General features: G+C 40.9%; 1 protein-coding gene across 3 annotated transcripts in view; it reads left to right on the forward strand.

Annotated features, from left to right (window-relative positions):
• Positions 1 to 22,847, forward strand: part of LOC111174638 (histone-arginine methyltransferase CARM1-like) — a 286,474-nt gene that overhangs the window by 244,725 nt on the left and 18,902 nt on the right. For 2 of the 3 annotated variants that reach the window (XM_089913251.1, XM_022573594.2), the window contains 2 exons: positions 1,630 to 1,767; positions 18,492 to 18,581. In XM_089913251.1, coding sequence (XP_089769377.1) covers positions 1,630 to 1,767; positions 18,492 to 18,581 — 228 coding nt within the window. Of the gene's footprint in view, positions 1 to 1,629; positions 1,768 to 18,491; positions 18,582 to 22,847 lie in introns of those variants that run through there. The other variant, XM_089913253.1, reaches the window with a different exon arrangement.

Here is a 22,847-nt window from a genome sequence, read left to right on the forward strand (position 1 = left end):
ATTCTGGCTAAAATACTCAGGCCAGTTGTGTTGGGATTTGGAGGAGTCAGAAGAGGGCCTGTGCTTTATCAACCAGCCTGTTCTTTTCCACAATAGATGGGGGCATGGGGCAGGCCAGCCCCTGGCATTGTTTCCATCACACCTAGTTATAGAACCTCTTGTGTCTGAGTCATATCTCAAATCATACTTTCCCCCATGTTGGTTCACAGGTTACCATTTCACGATCTAGAATCCTTTTTCAATGATCAGGCAGGCGGCATTAGGTAACTTCCCCCTCTGTGCACTCCTCTCTCCCCTACTGGAAAGGTTTGCAAGTTGTAGGGGAGAGACCACCTACTAGTTAACTGTCAGTGTTGGGTGTGCTTTTAAGGGCTGTGCTGCTCCTATGAACCCCAAGCCTCTGCTCTCCTCCTGACACCCCTGCTCTCTTCCCAGGCTTCTCCATGTGTCCCAGCTAGCAGTGAGGGTTGATCTGGGCCACGCGACCAGGCAGAAGGAAAACTGACAGTACACTCTCCTCCACTTCTTATAAAAACATCCAGGCTCTCCATAGCATCTACTGAGAAAGACGTGTCTTTGGGTCTGTGATACAGCTCAGGGGGCTTGGGGGACTCAGGGGAGGCCGGGATCCCTGGAAGCCTTGTCTGGGCTGACAATCAGAGAGAAAGGAAACAATGTACAAGTCATTCCTATTCCACACAGCATGTGTGTTCAAGGAATCTGTACATCTATTTCTCAGACTCTCCCCCACTAACATCCCAAGTAAACGAATTTGTTCCTGCAAGGGTAAGGGAGATAAGCGTGAAGCCGCCTGCTTCAAGGGGGAAATTTCTTTGAAGTTAAATGCTTTATCTTAAAAAGCTGTAGAACATTTGCATTCTACTCCATAATATAGCTGAATATATATTTTGATATAAAGGTGGTTTATATTACTTAGCAGTTAAATTATATAAAATTCCCCCCGAAAATCTTCAAGGCAAAATGTCCTCTCTAGCAATTTTCCCCGTGTTCAATGTGCACCTTACTACCTGCAAGCCCATGACCACTGCCTAATCGCAGGACAGGTGACCCTAGCATTCAAAGCACCAGCAGGGTGTCCCCACTTCTTCATATGAAATGAAAAACGTCAACTTGAACACACACACACACACACACACACACACACAATGTCCGGGCTTGAAGGGCAGTAGAGGCCATCTGCCCCCGTAGTTTTTCTTGCTTCCAGAAACCCCATCAGGACCCCTGAACAGGTGGGCATGAGACAGTAAGAGGCTATACTCCAGACTTCTCACCCTGCCAGACTTTTCCAACAAATCAATTCCCAATTTAACTCTGCTGTTATCAGCTTCTAATGAACTTTGACATAGCCATACAGATTGATAGAGTGACCAAGTGCCTGGGTTTGAAGCCTGGCCTGACTTCGTAGGGTTGTTGTAGGATTTAATGGGCTAATTACATAATGCTCTTGGCACTGTACCCAGCACATAGTAACTGCTCAATAAATTGAGCTATTCACATCTTAAAAGTGTTCCATGAGTTAATACACAATGAAAACCACTTGTCCCCAGTTCAATCCATTAATGTGGGCCTGGAGCCTAACTGGCTTTTAACTCTTGCCTTGCCCCACAGGGTAACAGTTTGGCTGTCAACAGCGCCCACTGAGCCTCTGACTCACTGGTATCAGGTGCGGTGCCTTCTTCAGACTCCTCTCTTTGCCAAGGAAGGAGAGACCCTCTCAGGGAGAGTGCTGTTTGTGGCCAATAAACGGTAAGCAGGAGAGTACCGACGGTTCCCGCCTATTTCCTGGGCGCTGACAGGTGGGAGCGAGAGGAAGCTGGCAGGCCCCTGAGACTCCAGCACCAGAAATGGACAGCAGCCTTTACAGAGGCCTGGCTGAGTTTGCTGAGATGCCCTCAGCCTCAAAGCCTGCAGGGCACACGTCACCTTGCACTGAGCACGGCCAGGAAGAAAAGCTTAAGATAAGTCAAGGGCAGTGTTCCCCACCTGACCGCAGAGGGAGAGGGAGGGAGGGAGGGAAGGAGGGAGGAAGGGAGGAAGGGAGGGAGGAAGGAAGGAAGGAAGGAAGGAAGGAAGGAAGGAAGGAAGGAAGGAAGGAAGGAAGGAAGGAAGGAAGGAAGGAAATCTATCAGCTTATGGGAGCATTTGCCAAAGACTTGAATTATCAAGCGCTCTAAAACCCACGTCAGCTTCCTGGCCTTACTTCCATCTGTCTAGCCACACATCCCCAAATTTAGTACTGGGAAATCGATCTGTACTGCAGGGGGGAAAGTACTGCAGGGGTGGTTCATGGTGTGTGAGGCAGGACCGGCTGCTTCTCTCTGGTAATGGACTCACGAGGTCTCAGCAGTGAATACTTTGACTTACCTCATTTTTAGAAGGCTCTATTTTCTTTCATCTTGTTGGAGCTTTTCCTGGGTGAATTAGCGGAGAAAGGCATAGAGGAGTAGCTCAAGGACTCTCAGGATATTACGGGTATTCAGAGGTCATCTCATCCAACTTGCTTCCCTCCCTACCGGCACTCCCACCCCCACCACCTTCCTTGGACCTGTGCTTAAACACTCCAGTGACAGAGAGCTCACTACCTCACCAATCAACCCTTCCACTTTTAAAGTCTTTATTTTTTTCATGACAAAAACCAAACATGTTCACATGTAAGTTGAAAACTACAAGAGTGTCTAGAGTCCAGCCATGCTCCCACCCTCACCCCATCCCCCAGATGTGAGCCCTTAGTCCTTATCCTTTCAAGTCATGTTTGGTGCATGTACCAGCAAAAACATCGTTGTAGAGTTGTTATTGTTTTATAGGAAGGTTACACTAGCAGTCTGCAACTTCAGTTTTCACTTAGTAATAAGTCCTGAATCTGTACAGATAGATCTGCTTTGTTCTTTTCATAAGTGCAGAACAGCCAAGGACATGGATATACCATAATGTCTTTTTAAAAATCCCTGATTCACTGACATTTAGGTTGCTTCCAATTTTTTTTTTTTTTTGGCCATTGCAAAAAATTCTGCACTAAGTATCCTTGAACATAGAGCTTGCACAGTGACATGAATATTTCTAAGTGAGATGCCTAAAAAGAGAAATGCTGGATCAAAGGGTAGGTACATGTTGCAGTCTGCTAGATCCTACCTTTCTCAGTGACTGCACCAATTTCCACTCATACCGGCAACAGATAAGCAAACTCTTTTCTCCACGTCTCTCCTGAAACTGGATGATAACTGTCTCTATGGCTTTTGCAAATCCAATAGACTCCAAAATAAGTGTTTAAAGTTGCATCTGGTTGTTTTGGTTTATAATTCTTTAATTACTTATAAGGTTATGACTTTCCATATAGTCATTGACTGTTGACTTTCTTCTACTTTAGACATCTTTAATTATTAAAAAATTATTCTTGCTGTTGATCACAGATCTATTGATACTTCGTGTAGATTCAACTCATTGATCTTAGTTATGTTTCTGAATTCAAAAGAAATAGGTCTGTTCCAACCTCCAAATGGCAGTTGTTCAAGTATTAGGAGCATCTTACCGAATATATTCCTGGTCTCCCTGTCCTCAGGCTAACATCCTCAAGTCCTCCCTCCTATAAGAGTGATTTTGAAATAGTTTAAAATTCTAAGTCCTTCCCTCTGGAAATACGCAGGGTCTCAATGTCCCCTTTAAAATAGTTCTCCAGAAAAGGGAACCCTCTTGCACTGTTGGTGGGAATGTAAATTGATACAGCCACTATGGAGAACAGTATGGAGGTTCCTTAAGAAACTAAAAATAGAACTTCCATACGACCCAGCAATCCCACTACTGGGCATATACCCAGAGAAAACCATAATTCAAAAAGCGTCATGTACCACAGTGTTCATTGCAGCATTATTTACAATAGCCAGGACATGGAAGCAACCTAAGTGTCCATCGACAGATGAATGGATAAAGAAGATGTGGCACATATACACAATGGAATATTACTCAGCCATAAAAAGAAACGAAATTGAGTTATTTGTAGTGAGGTGGATGGACCTAGAGACTGTCATACAGAGTGAAGTAAGTCAGAAAGAGAAAAACAAATACCATATGCTAACACATCTATATGGAATCTTAAAAAAAAAAAGTTTCTGAAGAACCTAGGGGCAGGACAGGAATCAAGATGCAGATGCAGAGAATGGACTTGAGGACATGGGGAGTGGGAAGGGTAAGCTGGGACGAAGTGAGAGAGTCGCATGGACATATGTACACTACCAAATGTAAAACAGATAGCTGGTGGGAAGCAGCTGCATAGCACAGGGAGATCAGCTCGGTGCTTTGTGACCACCTAGAGGAGTGGGATAGGGAGGGTGGGAGGGAGGGAGACGCAAGAGGGAGGGGATATGGGGATATATGTATATGTATAGCTGATTCACTTTGTTATAAAGCAGAAACTAACACCATTGTAAAGCAATTATACTCCAATAAAGATGTTTAAGAACAAAATAAAATAAAATAGTTCTCCAAAACTAAATACAGGACAGCATACATGTCCTGGCAAGTGCTGGCTACAAATCGACAGTGAACGCTGCTGTTTTGAGTACCATACTTACAATAATAATGTAATTAAAGTTTAAATTAAGTTAGGGGCCATTTTACTTGAGTGTTTAGATTATTAAAAGCAAAAAGTATATTTTTACATGACCTTTAAGTCATTTCTCCCTTCTCCTAGTATGCAGCTGAGTTTTGTCAGCTTCAATTCAAGTTTTTGTATTTATTCCGCTCATGCATTTATCATGCTGTTTTTAGATCCTTACTAGAGCCAATGGATTATCTTACTTACTTAAAAAATTTTTCGGGGGTAGCATGTTAGTGAGTCCTACCATTTTGTATCATTTGCAAATTTAATAGGCAAACTTTTATTTAAAAATTATTAAGCAGAGAGAAGCCCGGGGTGTAAACCTTCCTTCAAAATTTGCATAGCCTAATTATCCTGAGCAAAAGAAGCCGGTCTTAATATGTTACATACTGTATGATCCCATATGTATGACTTTCTTGAAAAGACAAAACTATAGTGATGGAGACAGATTAGTGGTTGCCAGGGGTTATGGGTGGGGAGACAGTGTGACTGCAAAGGAATAATAACATCCTGATTGTGGTGGCAGTATTTACATAAATCTATACATGTGTTCAAATTCACAGAACTGTACACCAAAAAGGGGGGGCGGCAGTCAACTGTACTGTATAATTTAAAATATAAAATAAATAAGATATTGATTCAGAGGCCTATTCCACAATTAATATAAAGCTATGTTAGAAATAAGACAAATAAGTTATTTAAGGTACAGCATGGTGGTTATAGTTAATAATACTGTATTATATACTTGAAAGTTGCTAAGAGAGTAGATCTTCAATGTTCTCACAAGAAAAAAAGAAATGGTAATTATGTGAAATGATGGAGGTGTTGGCTAATGCTGTGGTGGGAATCATTTTGGAATATGTAAGTGTATCAAATCAATGTGTTGTTTACCTTAAACTTACACAATGTTATATCTCAATTATGTCTCAATAAAGCCCCCCCCCAAAAAAATTTTAAAAATTTGCATAGCCTTTGGATCTGGCCTGGAAGCAGCTCAAAATGCCTCCACCTGTGCTCATATCCAGCCCACATTCCTCCAACCAGGCCAGAGGAAATGTGAACCAACCTTTATTGAATGTGATTCCAGATGAGCTTAACCTCTAGTTTCACCCTCATTGCCCAGTCCAATAACACTGACACAAAGGGAAATGAAAGTAATTGGACACAGCTATTACTATTCTTTTGTGAAACTATGCTATATCTCTAGTTTTCATAACTTTCTATCTCCTTAAATGGCTGTTTAATTTTTTAATAGATAATATAGTTACACTGTACACAACAGAAATGTACAAAAAGGCTTACAGTGGGCTTCCCTGGTGGCGCAGTGGTTGCGAGTCCGCCTGCCGATGCAAGGGACACGGGGTCGTGCCCGGGTCCGGGAAGATCCCACATGCCGCGGAGCGGCTGGGCCCGTGAGCCACGGCCGCTGAGCCTGCACGTCCGGAGCCTGTGCTCCGCAACGGGAGAGGCCACAGTGGTGAGACGCCTGCGTACCGCCAAAAAAAAAAGGCTTACAGTGAAAAGCCTTCATCCCGGTGCCAGACCCCATTCATTCCCCTCCTCCTGCTCCAGCGTGAAGCCACCGTTAACTGCTCCTTGTGTATCTCTTAGAGTTTCATTTTGGATATACAGTTAGAAAATACTGTACTTGTAGGAATACTTTTCCCTCTGTTTTTATACCTAAATGGCAACATTCTATACCTGTTTGCTACATCTTAATTTTCTCACTTAACAATACATCTCGAATACATTTCCATATCAGTACATTGAGATCGTTCTCTTCCTCTGCCTTGAGTTACGGTATTTGTGCATCATTGTCTTCCTTCATAAACATTATCACTTCCTTCATGGAGGTAAGGGCTTCATTGCAGTTTTAAAAATTTGTAACAAAATATTTGCTCACATTTTTCAATTTGTGCCATCATTTATCTACTGTGTGTTTTTTTAGCTGTTAGTAAAATTTCTACTCTTTTTCTGCTTTTTTTCTAACAACATCTTTGTATTAATGTTATGGTTGTTCATCAGCCAGTTAGTGAGACTTTTCTGGACAGCAATTTACAAGAAAGAAGTTCCTATGGTGGGGAGAAATGTGACCGTCTTCATGCTGTTGTTCTCAACTCACACTTTCTCTCCTTCTGTGCTGCTACAGAGTCATACTGCTTCCTGCAAATATGGCTCCTCTTGTGATTCTTTATATAATTCTTCATGTTCCAGTTCCACGAGAATTTCTGCCCAGTAGCCTTGCTCACCCCAATTCCTGCACATCATGTTACAAGAAATAAAGCTTTTGTGTTCCAGAAAATGTATCTGCAGGTAGTGTATTTGTGTAAGTACCTTCTGAGATGTGCTGGCCCTGGACTGTCTTGCCCCTCTTTGCACTTCTGCACTTTTTCCCATACAGCTTACAATCAATCTCAAGTGCTTTTGCAGCCCTTACACCTAAGTTGGAGATGGCAGATATATCTTTCTCCCAGTTTTACAGAACATGTGGTCTGTGGTCTGCAGTATCTTTCTATTCTCCTTGTTTGGGGAGTGCTTCTAGGAGGAAAAGTGAGAAATACTAACTTATACCCAGTTCTTCCTGGAAGTCACCACTTTATTCCTAAATCCTTATACATCACCTGTTTAATGACTAGTTATTTAAAAAGTGCTAAGGAGCAGTAACCAGCATCTGCCTGGAGTTTTGGACTTTGCCTTTTCTGCTTTGTGCAAACCAGGATAACGTTCATTTGCTTTCAAATATTTATATTTTAAGGTATCTCAGGGTGTAATTAGGTGAGTGAATTTAAGTCATCTTCTTCTCCCACTCCTTTTTTCTAATGTATCTTGGGTTTCATCCTTATCAGTCATATTTTTCTACCCTCCCTTCCTTCATTCCCCCAATAGGCAAGAAGAAAGCAAAGCAAACCATGTTCACACCCCTGCCTCATGACTCCCAGGGCTCCCTCCTACAGCCCTCTACACTTTCATCATGGCGCCTTTGTTATGTTGCTGTTATTTGTCTATATGTGAGCTCCCACAAAAGAGGGCCTGAGTCGTATTCTATGGTGCCCCTCCTCACTTAATACGTTCCAGAGATTCAGCAGTGGTGTGGGATGACTACCGGAATGACGGGGTCATATGCTGCTGATTCCCGTATGATTAAAAATGTAGCCCAGCACAACTGAAAGAAGATGCGGAGATACCATGGGCATGCAGTGCTTTTGCAGGAGGAACAAAGGGAGGAAGTTCTGTATCTTATTAGACCAGCACCCTTGTGTAGTGAAAGAGACTAGATTTTGGAGTCTGGATGTAGCCCGGTTCTGTCCAGTCTCTCTTCCATACTGCTTGCTACTTGAGTGATCTTGGGCAAGTTAATGAATCTCTGTAGCACCCCAGTTCCCTTACCTCATCATCTATAAAGTAGAATGTATAATAATTGTCTCACTAGGATTTTGCGGATATTAAGGGAGAAAACATAGTGTAGTAATTCACACGTATGTCCACAGTAAACCTTAGTTCCCTTTCCTCTTCCCTTGCTCTCTTTCTTACTCTCATTGTATCTCATCAGATTTTTTTTGTCTTAAAATTGTTTTCCTTGGTATTTTCTGCAAACCTCAGCACTTCCTTAATGTCAGGGTTTTCACACTATTTTTTCAGTAAGGTTCTGCCTCTTTGTTCTGCCTTAGATTGGACCTCCCCTTCCCTTATCATCAAATATTCTTTTAAACTCTGACCTCCTGGGAGAACTCCCTGTGCAACCACACCAGTGTGACAATGACTGCCCTTTTCTTCCCTGCCGGGAACATTTATGATTGTATTGGTAGCATTTTACTTCTGACAGCCTCCCATCATTCTTGAGTTGCCATTCATTTTATTGCTCTGGACAGTAAAAGAGAACATCTCTTTTTTATGCAGTTTATGAAATTTATATCCCTAAAGTTCACAGAAATGGTCTCCAAAGTTGTTTGATTATGTGCACCTATGAGTAAAATCACTTTATGCACGTGTTCCCCAAGTACACTAACATTTCTCTTTTAATTATGTGAATGTGGGCTTCCCTCGTGTCACAGTGGCTGAGAATCCGCCTGCCAATGCAGGGGACATGGGTTCGAGCCCTGGTCCAGGAAGATCCCACATGCCACAGAGCAACTAAGCCTGTGCGCCACAACTACTGAGCCTGCGCTCTGGAGCCCACAAGCCACAACTACTGAGCCTGCGTGCTGCGACTGCTGAAGCCCGTGCGCCTAGAGCCTGTGCTCCGCAACAAGAGAAGCCACCGCAAGGAGAAGCCCACGCACCGCAACAAAGAGTAGCCCCGGCTGGCCACAACTGGAGGGGGCCCGCGCACAGCAACGAAGACCCAACGCAGCCAAAAATAAAATAAATATATATAGAAAAAGCTTTAATTATGTGAATGTACTACAGTAATAATAGTAGAAAATACAAAACCAAGTGCTATAGATAGACCTATATGGATGTATATATATGTGTGTGTATGTGTGTGTGTGTATATATATATATATATATATATATACACTATATATATACACACATGCATAGAGAGGTCTGTGTACATATACACATACAGTGTGCATTTTATAAGACACAAAAATAAAACTAAAACGAATTTTAAAAATCAATATGGCTTATCGCTGGATCTAGCTCAGCTGCTTATCCTGTGCCAAAATGTTTTGAAACAAAATTTTAAAATTTTGGATCCCTAGTGAAGGTCTGCTGTGCTCAGGTGTGCTGCCAGAGAAGTTGGTTTGCAGAGACTTTGATGAGATGCATGGTTTATAAAACTAGAAGACGTGCTGACCGAAGAATGAACACTTTGGAAGCTTCAAGTGCTGCTGCTATAATGCTCAGCATGAAACTGCTTCACCTTGGACTTCAGCGAAGACAAAACCTCTCACTAGGTATGGATTCAGACAGCTGTAGCAGAAAGAATTCTAGGGGGAAACTATTGTGCACACTTAGGTGCAGTGAAGGAGCAAATCTGAACTTTTCACTGACCACACTGAGGCATGGCAGGACATGAAGCTCTTTTTTCCTTCCATTAGGGAGATAGGACTTTGATGAGGGGTAAAGAAGAGGAGTGGGTTGTAAAAAGTATAAAGTGGCAATATTATCATATTTAGTATATGAAAAAGAGCCCTGCTGAAGACCCCGCAGCAAGAACGTACTGATTGTTCTTCCGAATCACAGCAGGAACCGTCCAGTTTTTAGTTGCGACCAATCTGACTCTGTGCATCCAGACACACACATTTGAAAATACTTCCGAGTGCTCAATTTATGCTTTAAGTTCTACATTAATTGCTTCAAGTATTGTTAATAAGGTGTCTTCTGTTTCGTGAAATGTGTTGGTGTGTCCCTCCCTGACTTGTTTGCCAGGCTGATCTGTCAGCCTTTCTACGGTGCCAGCAAAGGTTGCCCCCTCCTGAGGAGCTCACTGTTTCAATGTCTAGTTCTCAAGCCTGCCTTCAGGTATCACAAATGCTGTGAACTACTGGATGTGGGTATCATGGAAGAGACATTTTAAAACAAACAAAAAGTTCCAAGTCAGATGAGTTGAAATGAAATAGGATCAAAGGACATTTTTAAAAATATATGGCTATGGAGGGGCGGAGTCAAGATGGCCTACTAGGAGGACGCAGAGTTTGCATCTCCTCACAACTAGGGCACCTACCAGGCACCAGTGGGGGACCACGGACCCCTAAGGGGACAGGAGGAACCCCCAGCGACCGGGTAGGATGTGGGGTATGGGGGGAGTGAATGGGGAGGAGAAGTGGAGGCAGGACAGGACTGGCGTCCCTGAGGGGCGACTGGGGGAGGGGAAGGGATCCCACGCCCCAAGGGGGAAATTGGGGAACCATTGGGAGGGCAGAGGATCAAAATGGAGTGTGGCCAGGTTTCCCCTGCCCACTTGGGTACCCAGGAACCTGCTGACATCCTGGGCCTGATCCTCTGCCCACCTGGGCCTGATCCCCTCCAGCCCTGCAGGTCCTGAGGGAGTGGGAGGGAAGGAAGGGGGAGCAGAAGTAAAGGCTGGACTATGGGACTGGCACCCCTGATGGGCAGCTGGGGGAAGGGAGGAGTTCCTACACCCAGCGGGACCCACCCATGGTTAGGGGTCCAGCGGGGACAGGGGAGACCATGGGGGAGACGGTGGGGGCGGTGTGTGGAGGAATGGAAGGGAACACGACCAGTGCTTTCCCTGTCCACTTAGGCACTGGGGAGCTTGTTGGGGTCCTGGGCCTAACCCTCTGCCCTCGGAGCATCCCTCCTGCTGCGCAGAACACAAGCTCCACCCCTACACCCCACCCAGGGCCCCACCTCTACACTCTGAGACCCCCTGCCACGCGCTGGACCTAAACCCCACCCACGCACCCTCACACAGGGCCCTACCTCCAAACTCCAGAACTCCACATTCCAGAGGCCCTCCTCTCCACGTGCTGCTTCTCCCCTTCCACACAGGTCCTAAGCAGAGGGCCCGCCCCATGCTTGAACGTCACCTCGCCTAGGTCCCGCCCCACCCTAAACCCCACCCCTGCCTACTTTCCACCGCCACCTAAACTCTGCCCCCATAGGCAAGGATTTTTTTTTTCTTTTTTTCTCTTTTAGATTGGGGTTCTGTTTTACCTTGTTGATTCATTGTTGTTGATTGTTGTATATTTTTATTTTTCCTAATCTTCTATTTTTCTCATTTTATTCTTTATACTTTGTTATTCTCTCCTTTTGGCTTGTCCCACCCCCCTCCCCTTTTTTATTCTTTTATGTGTTCTGGTTTTATTTTACCTTGTTGCAGTTGTTTCAATTATAGTTTTATTTTTCCTAATATATTTCTTATCTTTTTGAACTTATTTTGTTTTTTATTCTTTGATATTGTACTGCTCCTTTTTTTTCTTTCTTTCTTTCTTTATTCTTTTTTTTTTTTTTTTTTTTTTTTTACCATGCTACAAAACTTGTGGAATCTTGGTTTCCAGGCCAAAGGTCAGGCCTGAGCTCCTGTGGTGGGAGCTCAGAGTCCAAACCGCTGGACTAACCGAGAACCTCAGACCCCATGGAATATCTATCAGAGTGAAGCCACCCAGTGGTCCTCATCTCAGCACCAAGACCCGGCTGTATCCAAAGCCTGCAACTTCCAGTGCTGGATGTCTTAGGCCAAACAAGCAGTAAGACAGGAATATAGCACCACCCATCAAAAAAAAAGACAAAAAAATGTATTACAGATGAAGAAGCAAGGTAAAAACCTACAAGACCAAATAAATGAAGATGAAATGGGCAACCTACCTGAAAAATAATTCAGAGTAAAGACGATCCAAAATTCAGAAATAGAATGGAGAAAATACAAGAAATATTTAACAAGGATCTAGAAGTAAAGAGCAAACAAACAGTGATAACACAATTACTGAAATTAAAAATACTCTAGAAGGAATAACAGAATAACTGAGGCAGAAGAATGGATAAGTGAGCTAGAAGATAAAATGGTGGAAGTAACTGCCAGGGAGAAGAATAAAGAAAAATGAATGAAAAGAATTGAGGACAGTCACAGAGACCTCTGGGACAACATTAAACGCACCAACATTCGAATTATATGAGTCCCAGAAGAAGAAGAGAAAAAGAAAGGGTCTGAGAAAATATTTGATGAGATTATAGTCGAAAACTTCCCTAATGTGGGAAAGGAAATAGTCAATCAAGTCCAGGAAGCACAGAGAGTCTTATACAGGATAAACCCAAAGAGAAACATGCAGAGACACATATTAATCAAACTATCAAAAATTAAATAGAAAAAATATTAAAAGTAGCAAGGGAAAAGCCACAAATAATATATAAGGGAATCCGCATAAGGTTAACAGCTGATCTTTCAGCAGAAACTCTGCAAGCCAGAAGGGAGTGGCAGGACATATTTAAAGTGACGAAAGGGAAAAACCTACAGTGAAGATTATTCTACCCAGCAAGGATCTCATTCAGATTTGATGGAGAAATTAAAACCCTTACAGATAAGCAAAAGTTAAGAGAATTCAGCACCACCAAACCCGCTTTACAACAAATGCTAAAGGAACTTTTCTAGGCAGGAAACACAAGAGAAGGAAAAGGCCTACAAAAACAAACTCAAAACAATCAAGAAAATGGTAATAGGAGCATACATATCGACAATTACCTTAAATGTAAATGGATTAAATGCACCAACCAAAAGACATAGACTGGCTGAACGGATACAAAAACAAGACCCGTATATATGCTGTCTACAAGAGACCCACTTCAGACCTAGGGACACATACAGACTGAAAGTGAGGGGATGGAAAAAGATATTTGATGCAAATGGAAATCAAAAAGCTGGAGTAACAATTCTCGTATCAGACAAAATAGACTTTAAAATAAAGACTATTACAAGAGGCAAAGAAGGACACTACAGAATGAGCAAGGGCTCAATCCAAGAACAAGATATAACAATTGTAAATATTTATGCGCCCAACATAGGAGCACCTCAATACATAAGGCAAGTGCTAACAGGCATAAAAGGAGAAATCAACAGTAACATAATAGTAATAGGGGATTTTAACACCCCACTTTCACCAATGGACAGATCATCCAAAATGAAAATAAATAAAGACACACGAGCTTTAATGACACATTAAACAAGATGGACTTAATTGATATCTATAGGACATTCTATCCAAAAACAACAGAATAGACTGTCTTCTCAAGTGCTCATGGAACATTCTCCAGGTTAGACCATATCCTGGGTCACAAATGAAGCTTTGGTTAATTTAAGAAAATTGAAATCGTATCAAGTATCTTTTCTGACCACAGTGCTATGAGACTAGATATCAATACAGGAAAAAATCTGTAAAAAATACAAACACATGGAGGCTAAACAATACACTACTAAATAACTGAGAGATCACTGAAGAAATCAAAGAGGATATCAAAAAATACCTAGAAACAAATGACAATGAAAACACGACAACCCTAAACTATGGGATGCAGCAAAAGCAGTTCTAAGAGGGAAGTGTATAGCAATACGATCCTACCTTAAGAAACGAGAAACATCTCAAACAAACAACCTAACTTTACATCTAAAGCAATTAGTGAAAGTAGAACAAAAAAACCCCTACAAAGTTAGCAGAAGGAAAGAAATCATAAAGATTGGATCAGATTAAATGAAAAAGAAATGGAGGAAACAATAGCAAAGATCAATAAAACTAAAAGCTGTTTCTTTGAGAAGATAAAATAACCTGATAAACCATTAGCCAGATTCATCAAGAAAAAAAGGGAGAAGACTCAACTCAACAGAATTAGAAATGAAAAAAGAGAAGTAACAACTGACACTGCAGAAATACAGAGAATCATGAGAGATTACTACAAGCAACTCTATGCCAATGAAATGGACAACCTGGAAGAAATGGACAAATTCTTAGAAAAGCACAACCTTATGAGACTGATCCAGGAAGAAAGAGAAAATATAAACAGACCAATCACAAGCATTGAAACTGAAGCTGTGATAAAAATCTTCCAACAAACAAAAGCCCAGGACCAGATGTCTTCGCAGGCAAAATCTGTCAGACATTTGAAGAGGTAACATCTATCCTCTCAAACTCTTCCAAAATATAGCAGAGGAAGGAACACTCTCCAACTCATTCTACAAAGTTACCATCACCCTGATGCCAAAACCGACAAAGATGTCACAAAAAGAGAAAACTACAGGCCAATATCACTGATGAACATAGATACATAAATCCTCAACAAAATACTAGCAAACAGAATCCAGCCACACATTAAAAGGATCATACACCGTGATCAAGTGGGGTTTATCCCAGGAATGCAAGGATTCTTCACAATATGCAAATCAATCAGTGTGATACACCATATTAACGACTTCAAGGATAAATACCATATGATCATCTCAATAGATGCAGAAAAAGCTTTTCACAAAATTCAACACCTATTTATGACAAAAACTCTCCAGAAAGTAGGCATAGAGGGAACCTACCTCAACATAATAAAAGCCATATATGACAAACCCATAGCCAACATCGTTCTCAATGGTGAAATACTGAAACCATTTCCTCTAAGATCAGGAACAAGACAAGGTTGCCCACTCTCACCACTGTTATTCAACATAGTTATGGAAGTTTTAGCCACAGCGATCAGACAAGAAAAAGAAATAAAAGGAATCAAAATTGGAAAAGAAGAAGTAAAACTGTCACTGTTTGCGGATGACATGATACTATACATAGGGAATCCTAAAGATGCTACCAGAAAACTACTAGACCTAATTAATGAATATGGCAGCGTAGTGGGATACAAAATAAATGCACAGAAATCTCTTGCATTCCTATACATTAATGATGAAAAAAATCTGAAAAAGAAATTAAGGAAACACTCCCATTCACCATTGAAACAAAAAGAATAAAATACCTAGGAATAAACCTACCTAAGGAGACAAAAGACTTATATGCAGAAAAGCATAAGACACCGATGAAAGAAATTAAAGGTGATACAAACAGATGGAGAGAGATACCATGTTCTTGGATTGGAAGAATCAACATTGTGAAAATTACTATACAAAGCAATCTGCAGATTCAGTGCAATCCCTATCAAACTACCAATGTCATTTTTCACAGAACTAGAACAAAATATTTCACAACTTATGTGGAAACACAAAAGACCCTGAATAGCCAAAGCAATCTTGAGAAAGAAAAACGGAGCTGGAGGAATCAGGCTCCTGGCCTTCAGACTATACAACAAAGCTACAGTATTCAAGACAGTATGGTACTGGCACAAAAACAGAAATATAGATCAATGGAACAGGATAGAAAGCCCAGAGATAAACCTACGAGCATATGGTCACCTTATCTTTGATAAAGAAGGCAAGAATATACAATGGAGAAAAGACAGCCTCTTCAATAAGTGGTGCTGGGAAAACTGGACAGCTACATGTAAAAGAATGAAATTAGAACACTTCCTAACACCATACAGAAAAATAACTTCAAAATGGATTAAAGACCTAAATGTAAGGCCAGACACTATAAAACTCATAGGAAAACATAGGCAGAACACTCTATGACATATATCACAGCAAGATCCTTTTTGACCCACCTCCTAGAGTAATGGAAATAGAAACAAAAGTAAACAAATGAGACCTAATCAAACTTCAAAGCTTTTGCACAGCAAAGGAATCCATAAACAAGACGAAAAGTCAACCCTCAGAATGGGAGAAAATATTTGCAAATGAAGCAACTGACAAAGGATTAATCTCCAAAATATACAAGCAGCTCATGCAGCTCAATATCAAAAAAACAAACAACCCAATCCAAAAAATGGGCAGAAGACCTAAATAGACATTTCTCCAAAGAAGATACACAGATTGCCAACAAACACATGAAAAGATGCTCAACATCACTAATCATTAGAGAGATGCAAATCAAAACTACAATGAGGTATCACCTCACACCCGTCAGAATGGAATCACCCAACAATCTACAAACAGTAAATGCTGGAGAGGGTGTGGAGAAAAGAGAATCCTCTTGCACTGTTGGTGGGAATGTAAATTCATATAGCCACTCTGAAGAACATTATGAAGGTTACTTTAAAAACTAAAAGTAGAACTACCATATGACCCAGCAGTCCCACTGTTGACCGTGTACCCAGAGAAAACCATAATTCAAAGAGAGTCATGTACCACAATGTTCATTGCAGCACTATTTACAGTAGCCAGGACATGGAAGCAACCTAAGTGTCCATCGACAGTGAATGGATAAAGAAGATGTGGCACATATGTACAATGGAATATTACTCAGTCATAAAAAAACGATATTGAGTTATTTGTAGTGACGTAGATGGACCTAGAGATTGTCATACAGAGTGAAGTAAGTCAGAAAGAGAAAAACCAATACCATATGCTAACACATACATATGGTATCTAAAAAAAAAGTCTGATGAATCTAGGGACTGTACAGGAATAAAGACACAGACCTAGAGAATGGACTTGAGGACATGGGGAGGGGGAAGGGTAAGCTGGGACGAAGTGAGAGAGTGGGATGGACATATATACACTACCAAATGTAAAATAGATAGCTAGTGGGAAGAAGCCACATAGCACTGGGAGATAAGCTCAGTGCTTTGTGTCCACCTAAAGGGGTGAGATAGGGAGGGTGGGAGGGAGATGCAAGAGGGAGGGGATATGGGGATATACGTATGCATATCGCTGATTCACTTTGTAATACAGCAGAAACTAGCACAACATTGTAAAGCAATTATACTCCAAGTAAGATGTTTAAAAATATTAAAAAGCCCACAGAAATGAGTGCTTAAAAATATATATATGGCTATGTCTTCCTCTCATTTTGTTTGTCCTCAATAAAATCTAGACCTTGAGTTACCGGTTTCACAGAATCTGACCTTATATTTAAACCTACCCAGGCCACTATTGGGAATGATAGGGAGGGATTTATATCACTCACTAATTTCTGGAATTTAAAAAAGAAGCCTAGTTATCAAGGAAATTCTAATTAAAATAATAATATTTTAATCGCAACCATTTAAATATTAAGAATTGGAAAAAGTATAATGAGTATATTAGTAGTTTTATGCCTTGTAGGTGAGGAGGTAATTTGGTACACTTTCTGGAAGATATTTTAGCAGTAGGTCTTGAGAGCCTTAAATATGTTTTATATGCTTTAGGCTGGTGAGTCTACCTCTAAGAATTTATCCCAAGCAAGATAATCCTAGATAGTACGTAAAGATGTATTTCAGGAATGTCTTTTGCAGAGAATTTCTGTCATAAAAAAACCAGATTTTTGTTACCATAAGTAATAATATATTATTATAAAAACATAAATATTTAACAATGAGAAATTGCTAAATGAATTGTGCTATACCCACATAATGGTATTGAAAAATACATTGTTGAGAATTATAGGATAAATGCTAATGTTAAATAAAATAAGGAGATAAGAAGGACTATTTAAGCAATTTAAGCATGATTTTGCTAAAATTTTATATTTATAAATGTAGGGAAAATTACATAGAAGGGAAATATTCTACAATGCTAGTTGAAGGAATCCTTGTCTAATGACATTATGGATTATTCTATTTCTGTTTTTCCTTATTTTTCTACAGTGAGTATGTCACCCTTTTATAACCAAAAGAAATACATATGTTCTTGAGAATGACTAATAAAAATCCCACAAACATAGCCCCTTCAGATTAGTCATCAAGGATATAGCATATTACTTGTTATTATTAGCCGCTTCTTCTCACTGTAATTGCTTGAGGCTTCGTCTGGGGTCTCTTAAAGTCAATCACATTTGTTGGCTGTTTTACGTCAGTTTGAGGTTTTAGCTTAGCCAGTTCTCGCTTGATTAAGATTGTTTTGGTACATCAGTGGTGACCCATAAAGGGTCTCTGTTACTTAAAGCCATTTGTGCCATTGATATTGATAAAGCTTTTTTTTTTTAAATACTTTCATCAACCAGAAATACCATTACCTTTGTAATATTTAAACCAAGAAATTATAGCTATCAGACTCTTGTAATAAACAGTTTGCAAGCAAACAAGCCTTCAATTACCTCTGCCAATATTAATCATATCCAAATAAACAGATACAGAAACGTATAAGATGCCAAACACATGCTCTTAAAACCCGCATGAAGTAGGTATGCGTAGGTGATGCCCAGGACTTCCCTGGTGGTCCAGTGGTTAAGACTCCACGCTTCCACTGCAGGGGGCATGGGTTTAATCCCTGGTCAGCAAACTAGGATCCCACATGCCACATGGTGCACTCAAAAAAGTAGAAAAAAAAGGAAAAAAGAAGGTGCCCTAAATATATGTGACTGGCTAACACCAGCCTTGTGAGTTGATATGTTGGTTTTCTTTTTCTGCCTTACAGACAGAGCTATGACATTCAGATCGTGGCGCTGGTAAACCAGACAGGCTTGAGGTCTGGGAACACCCTCGATTTAAAGAATCCTTTCTTTAGGTAAGAAATGCCCTCATCCATTTCACACCTATGTATATAGGATCTCAGTTGACCATATGACTAGGTAAAGAGGTTCAGAATAATTCCATCTTTCCTGAGAGGAGAAAAAGCATCTATTCTTCTCTAAGGAGACTTGGATCCCGATATGGAGTTGAGTGTTTTATGTTCCATTAAACAGAAATCTATATAGAACAGCGCAGGAGAGTCCTACAAAGTGAATTCTCCTTACAGCTGTGTGACCTCAGGTAAAGTCACTTTCCTTCTGGCATTCAGTTTTCTCATCTGCAAAATGTAGAGTTTAAAGATGATCTTCTTTGCCCTTCATTCACTATGGGATGATTTTACGTAGCAGTTATTCCAATACACCTAAAACACGAGTCCATTTAAAGTAAATTTTTTTAGATGTTTTTTGAGAGCATGTAAGTCAGGACGTAATTTTCTTTGGCAGCTGTGCAGATTTTGTCTGATATGAAGAACTTGCCACAGTGGGTTGGATACAACAAATGTTTGTGGAAAATCTCCCCATTTGCATAGCTATTCAATATGAGCCAATTAAATATTCACACATGAAATCAACCACCCAAAACCACTGGACACTGTCACTCTTGACTTTCTTAATAGAAAGTGACTTTTCTCTCATATTTTAATGTCTCCCCAAGGCTTTAATTCAAAGCATCATGTGTGTATAGTATTAAAATCTTAAAGAAAAGAGGAAACTCAGGAAACCACACCAAGAATTCTTTGGCCAAGATGGGAAAATGAAATGTTGACCTTGAAGCAGGGGAGGCAAGGCTGTAATTGTATATGTTGTATGTAGGCTATCACACATGGTGTGACTCTTTGAAACCTATTGCTAGTTAGGGATATGGATCTGTCTCGAATTCCAAGGGAAGAGAGAAGTCCTCGCTCCCATCCCTTTGCACAATCCTGCCATGTTAAGGAAAGAGCACAGGTTTTGAGCTCGGAGAGAACAGGCTGACTACTCACCAGTACTATTGAACCTGCCTAGCCCTCAGTTTTCTCATCTGTAAGATGGGATAAACAGCATACCTCACCAGGCGATTGCAAGGATCTATAACATGTCCAAGTACGTAGTAGTTCACATAACTGGTGCTCAATAAATGCCACTTTCTTTTCTTCCTGTTCTCGGCTCACCAGCTCTCTCTCTGAGTAAATAGATGTTGATTTGTAGTTCATTCCAAACAGAATCATTTGGGTTTTGGAAAAGAAAATGAATTCTTGTAGGGCTTCAGAAAACCCACTTTTGAATGAAAGAACCACATAAGCTAGTAACTCTGAGTCCCCCTTCCACTTCATCACACAAGACCAAGGTTTGAACCAGAAAACCACGGAGAGAGGGCCCGGGCCTTGGCCAGCCCCTGCTTCGCACGAAGACATAAACACAGTAGCCACAGGTCAAAGTGAGAGTGTCCAAGGTCTGCTGATGCCTAAGATGGCTACAGCCCTGTCAAACAGATGGACAGTGGAGCAAGGGGCAGATACCTTTCCTTTTCCCCTTTTCCCTCACTCAGCAGCAAGTCTGATTCATGTATTTAATTAAGCAAATGAGGTGCTTGAAAATGTAACTTCCCTGGGGATCACAGATCTTGAGTATATTTCTTCACCATCCCTTCCTGATGCCTAGGCCTCGGTATCCTCAATGGAGATGTGGGCTAACTGACAGAATTTTTGACGAGTACTTGGTATATAGTAGGTGCTTAGTTAAATGTCCAACAGTGTTAATACCCTTCTTCTCCTCCCCCACATGCAACTCCAGTTTGCTATTGCAGCAACCGAGAAGCAGCAGCCCAAGGGGGGGGGAGAGAGAGAGAGAGAGAGGGAGTGAGAGAGAGAGAGAGAGAGAGAGAGAGAGAGAGAGAGAGAGAGAGAGTGTGTGTGTGTGTGTGTGTGTGTGTGTGTGTGTGGTGAATGTGTGTATTTGGGAGAATTAATATAAATGGCATTACCCAGAGGAACAATTGGTAATACAGCCTCAGAATAACTTTCTCTCCATTTGCTTTTTATTCCGCCCGTTTTTAGGGCACAGTAGGCCCTACTGACACACAAAAGCAAAAGATTCATTTTGGGGTTTTGGCAGATCCCCAATATCATCTGGCCACCAGTGACATGCTAAAAACATGTCAAGATCAAGAAATTAATTGCTGAACACATGAGCATCCACCATTACACATAATGTGAAAGTTTCTCTCTCTCCTTGGGCAGCGTCGGGGGGACTTTTATTTTGACTATTAATTATTTTAAAGTAATTTGAAAATAAGAGGTAACAGCTGTTCCTAAAAGTGAGCAAAGGCACAAAACTACTCCATCAGGGAGGGAAAGTTCTCCGGTAACCTAGTAGATGTTCCAAGAACTGTGAGACTAGTCCTTCATCATTAGGGTCCCACACAGTCTGTCCCAGGACATGGCTGGGCCACTCACTGTGCTGGGCTGTGGAAATGCGGCTGTGACCAGGGCAGGTGCAGCCCCTGCCTCCATGAAGCTTTCATTGTAGTGGGAGGGAAGTGGGCATTAAATAGCTATCTGCATAATTAATTATATCATCATTACTGCAATAAGTGACACGAAGGAGAAGTAGAGGTCGCCAAGAGAGTGTTAATCCATAAAACCACCACCACGGGTGCCCCAAACCCAGAAACAGCTGAAGCTGCTTCAGAGCACCAGGAGAGAGAGCTCTGAGGTACTGTTGCCAAGTCCCACTAAGGAAAGCTGGGACCCAAAGTTTCCTGTTGAAACATGAGACCTTAATCAAGTTTGCTCACTTCTGAGAAGCCTCCCAAGCCCAAGGCTGGCTGAGATGCCCCTCGCACATCACTCAAAGAGCCCTGTGCAAATACCACTTTTAGGGTACCTGGATGGCTCTGTCTCAATTATTACTTTATTTGTCTGCAACACCACATACCTTGAACACAAGATTTTGCCTACTGCCGTTTATAATGCAGTGTAATGCAGTATCTAGCACATTAGGTGCTAGATAAACACTTGATGAATGAGTGAATGAATGTGGCCCCATGGAGCTCCTGATGGCTCCTAATAGAACTGTGACCAAGATTCCATGGCCCAAAGAGCATTTCATCTTCCATGCTCACACCGCAAGCCAAGCAAGCCTCTGTTCTACTCATGGCTTCTCACAAAACAATTTGACCTTTCTTCCCCCAAAATACTAAGTTCCCTTGATTTCCTCAAGTTAAATATTGGTTTCCTTTGTGCTTTTTTTCAACCAGTTTATTAAGTAATTATTGTGTGCCAGGCACTCTTCTCAGTGCTGGGGTATAAGAGAGAATGAGATAGGTACAAACTCTCTGGTCCATGGTTTGATGTCTCCCAACAGACATCAGGAAGCAAATAAATAAGATAATTTCAGATAGTGGTAACCTCTGAAAAAGATAAACAGAGTAATGTCTACCTGATTTCAAGAATTACAAGAAAGCTACAGTAATCACGGCAGTGCAGTACTGATGAATGGATGGCATGTAGATGAATGGAAAGAAATAGAGATCAGAAACGGACCGAAACGTATATGTCAATCGATTTTCAACAGAGTTGCAAAGGCAACTCAATGGAGAAGTGATAGTCTTTCAAAAGTGGTGCTGGAATGATTGGGTATCAGTATGCCATTAAAAAAAAAAAAAAAACAACTTCCTCCCATATCTCACACCATCTCTAAAAATTAACTCAAAAGGGATCATAGATTAAAATGTAAAGCATAGAAGAAAATTTTTGTGACCTTGGATTAGACAGTAATTTCATAGATATGGTACCAGAAACAATTCATGAAAAGAAAAAAATGATAAACTGTCCTTTATCAAAATTAAATGAAAAGATAAGTCACAAACTGGGTGAAAATATTTGGAAATCATTTATCTGGAAAAAAACCTAGTATCCAGAATATAAAAAGAAGGTGTGATGCAATATTCTCAAAAATAATAAGAAAAATAATAAGAAAATAATGATTTTTTTAAAGAGCAAAAGATTTGAACAGATACTTTATCAAAGAAGGTATAATAGCAAATAAGCACATGAGAAGATGGTCAACATCATTGGTCATTAGGGAAAGTGCACATTATAGCCATAATGACATACCATTACACACCTATTACAATGACTAAAATAAAAATCCTGACAATACCAAGTGCTGAGGAATTCGTGGAGCTCCTGGAACTCTCATTCATCGCTGGTCGGAATACAAAATGGTACAGCCACTTTGGAAAACAGTTGAATAGTTTCTTCTGTCATTAAAAATTCACT

Source organism: Delphinapterus leucas, chromosome 6 (assembly GCF_059928025.1).
Source record: "Delphinapterus leucas isolate spDelLeu-1000000601 "Yukka" chromosome 6, BTC_Dleu_Yukka2, whole genome shotgun sequence".
Classification (NCBI taxonomy): domain Eukaryota; kingdom Metazoa; phylum Chordata; class Mammalia; order Artiodactyla; family Monodontidae; genus Delphinapterus; species Delphinapterus leucas.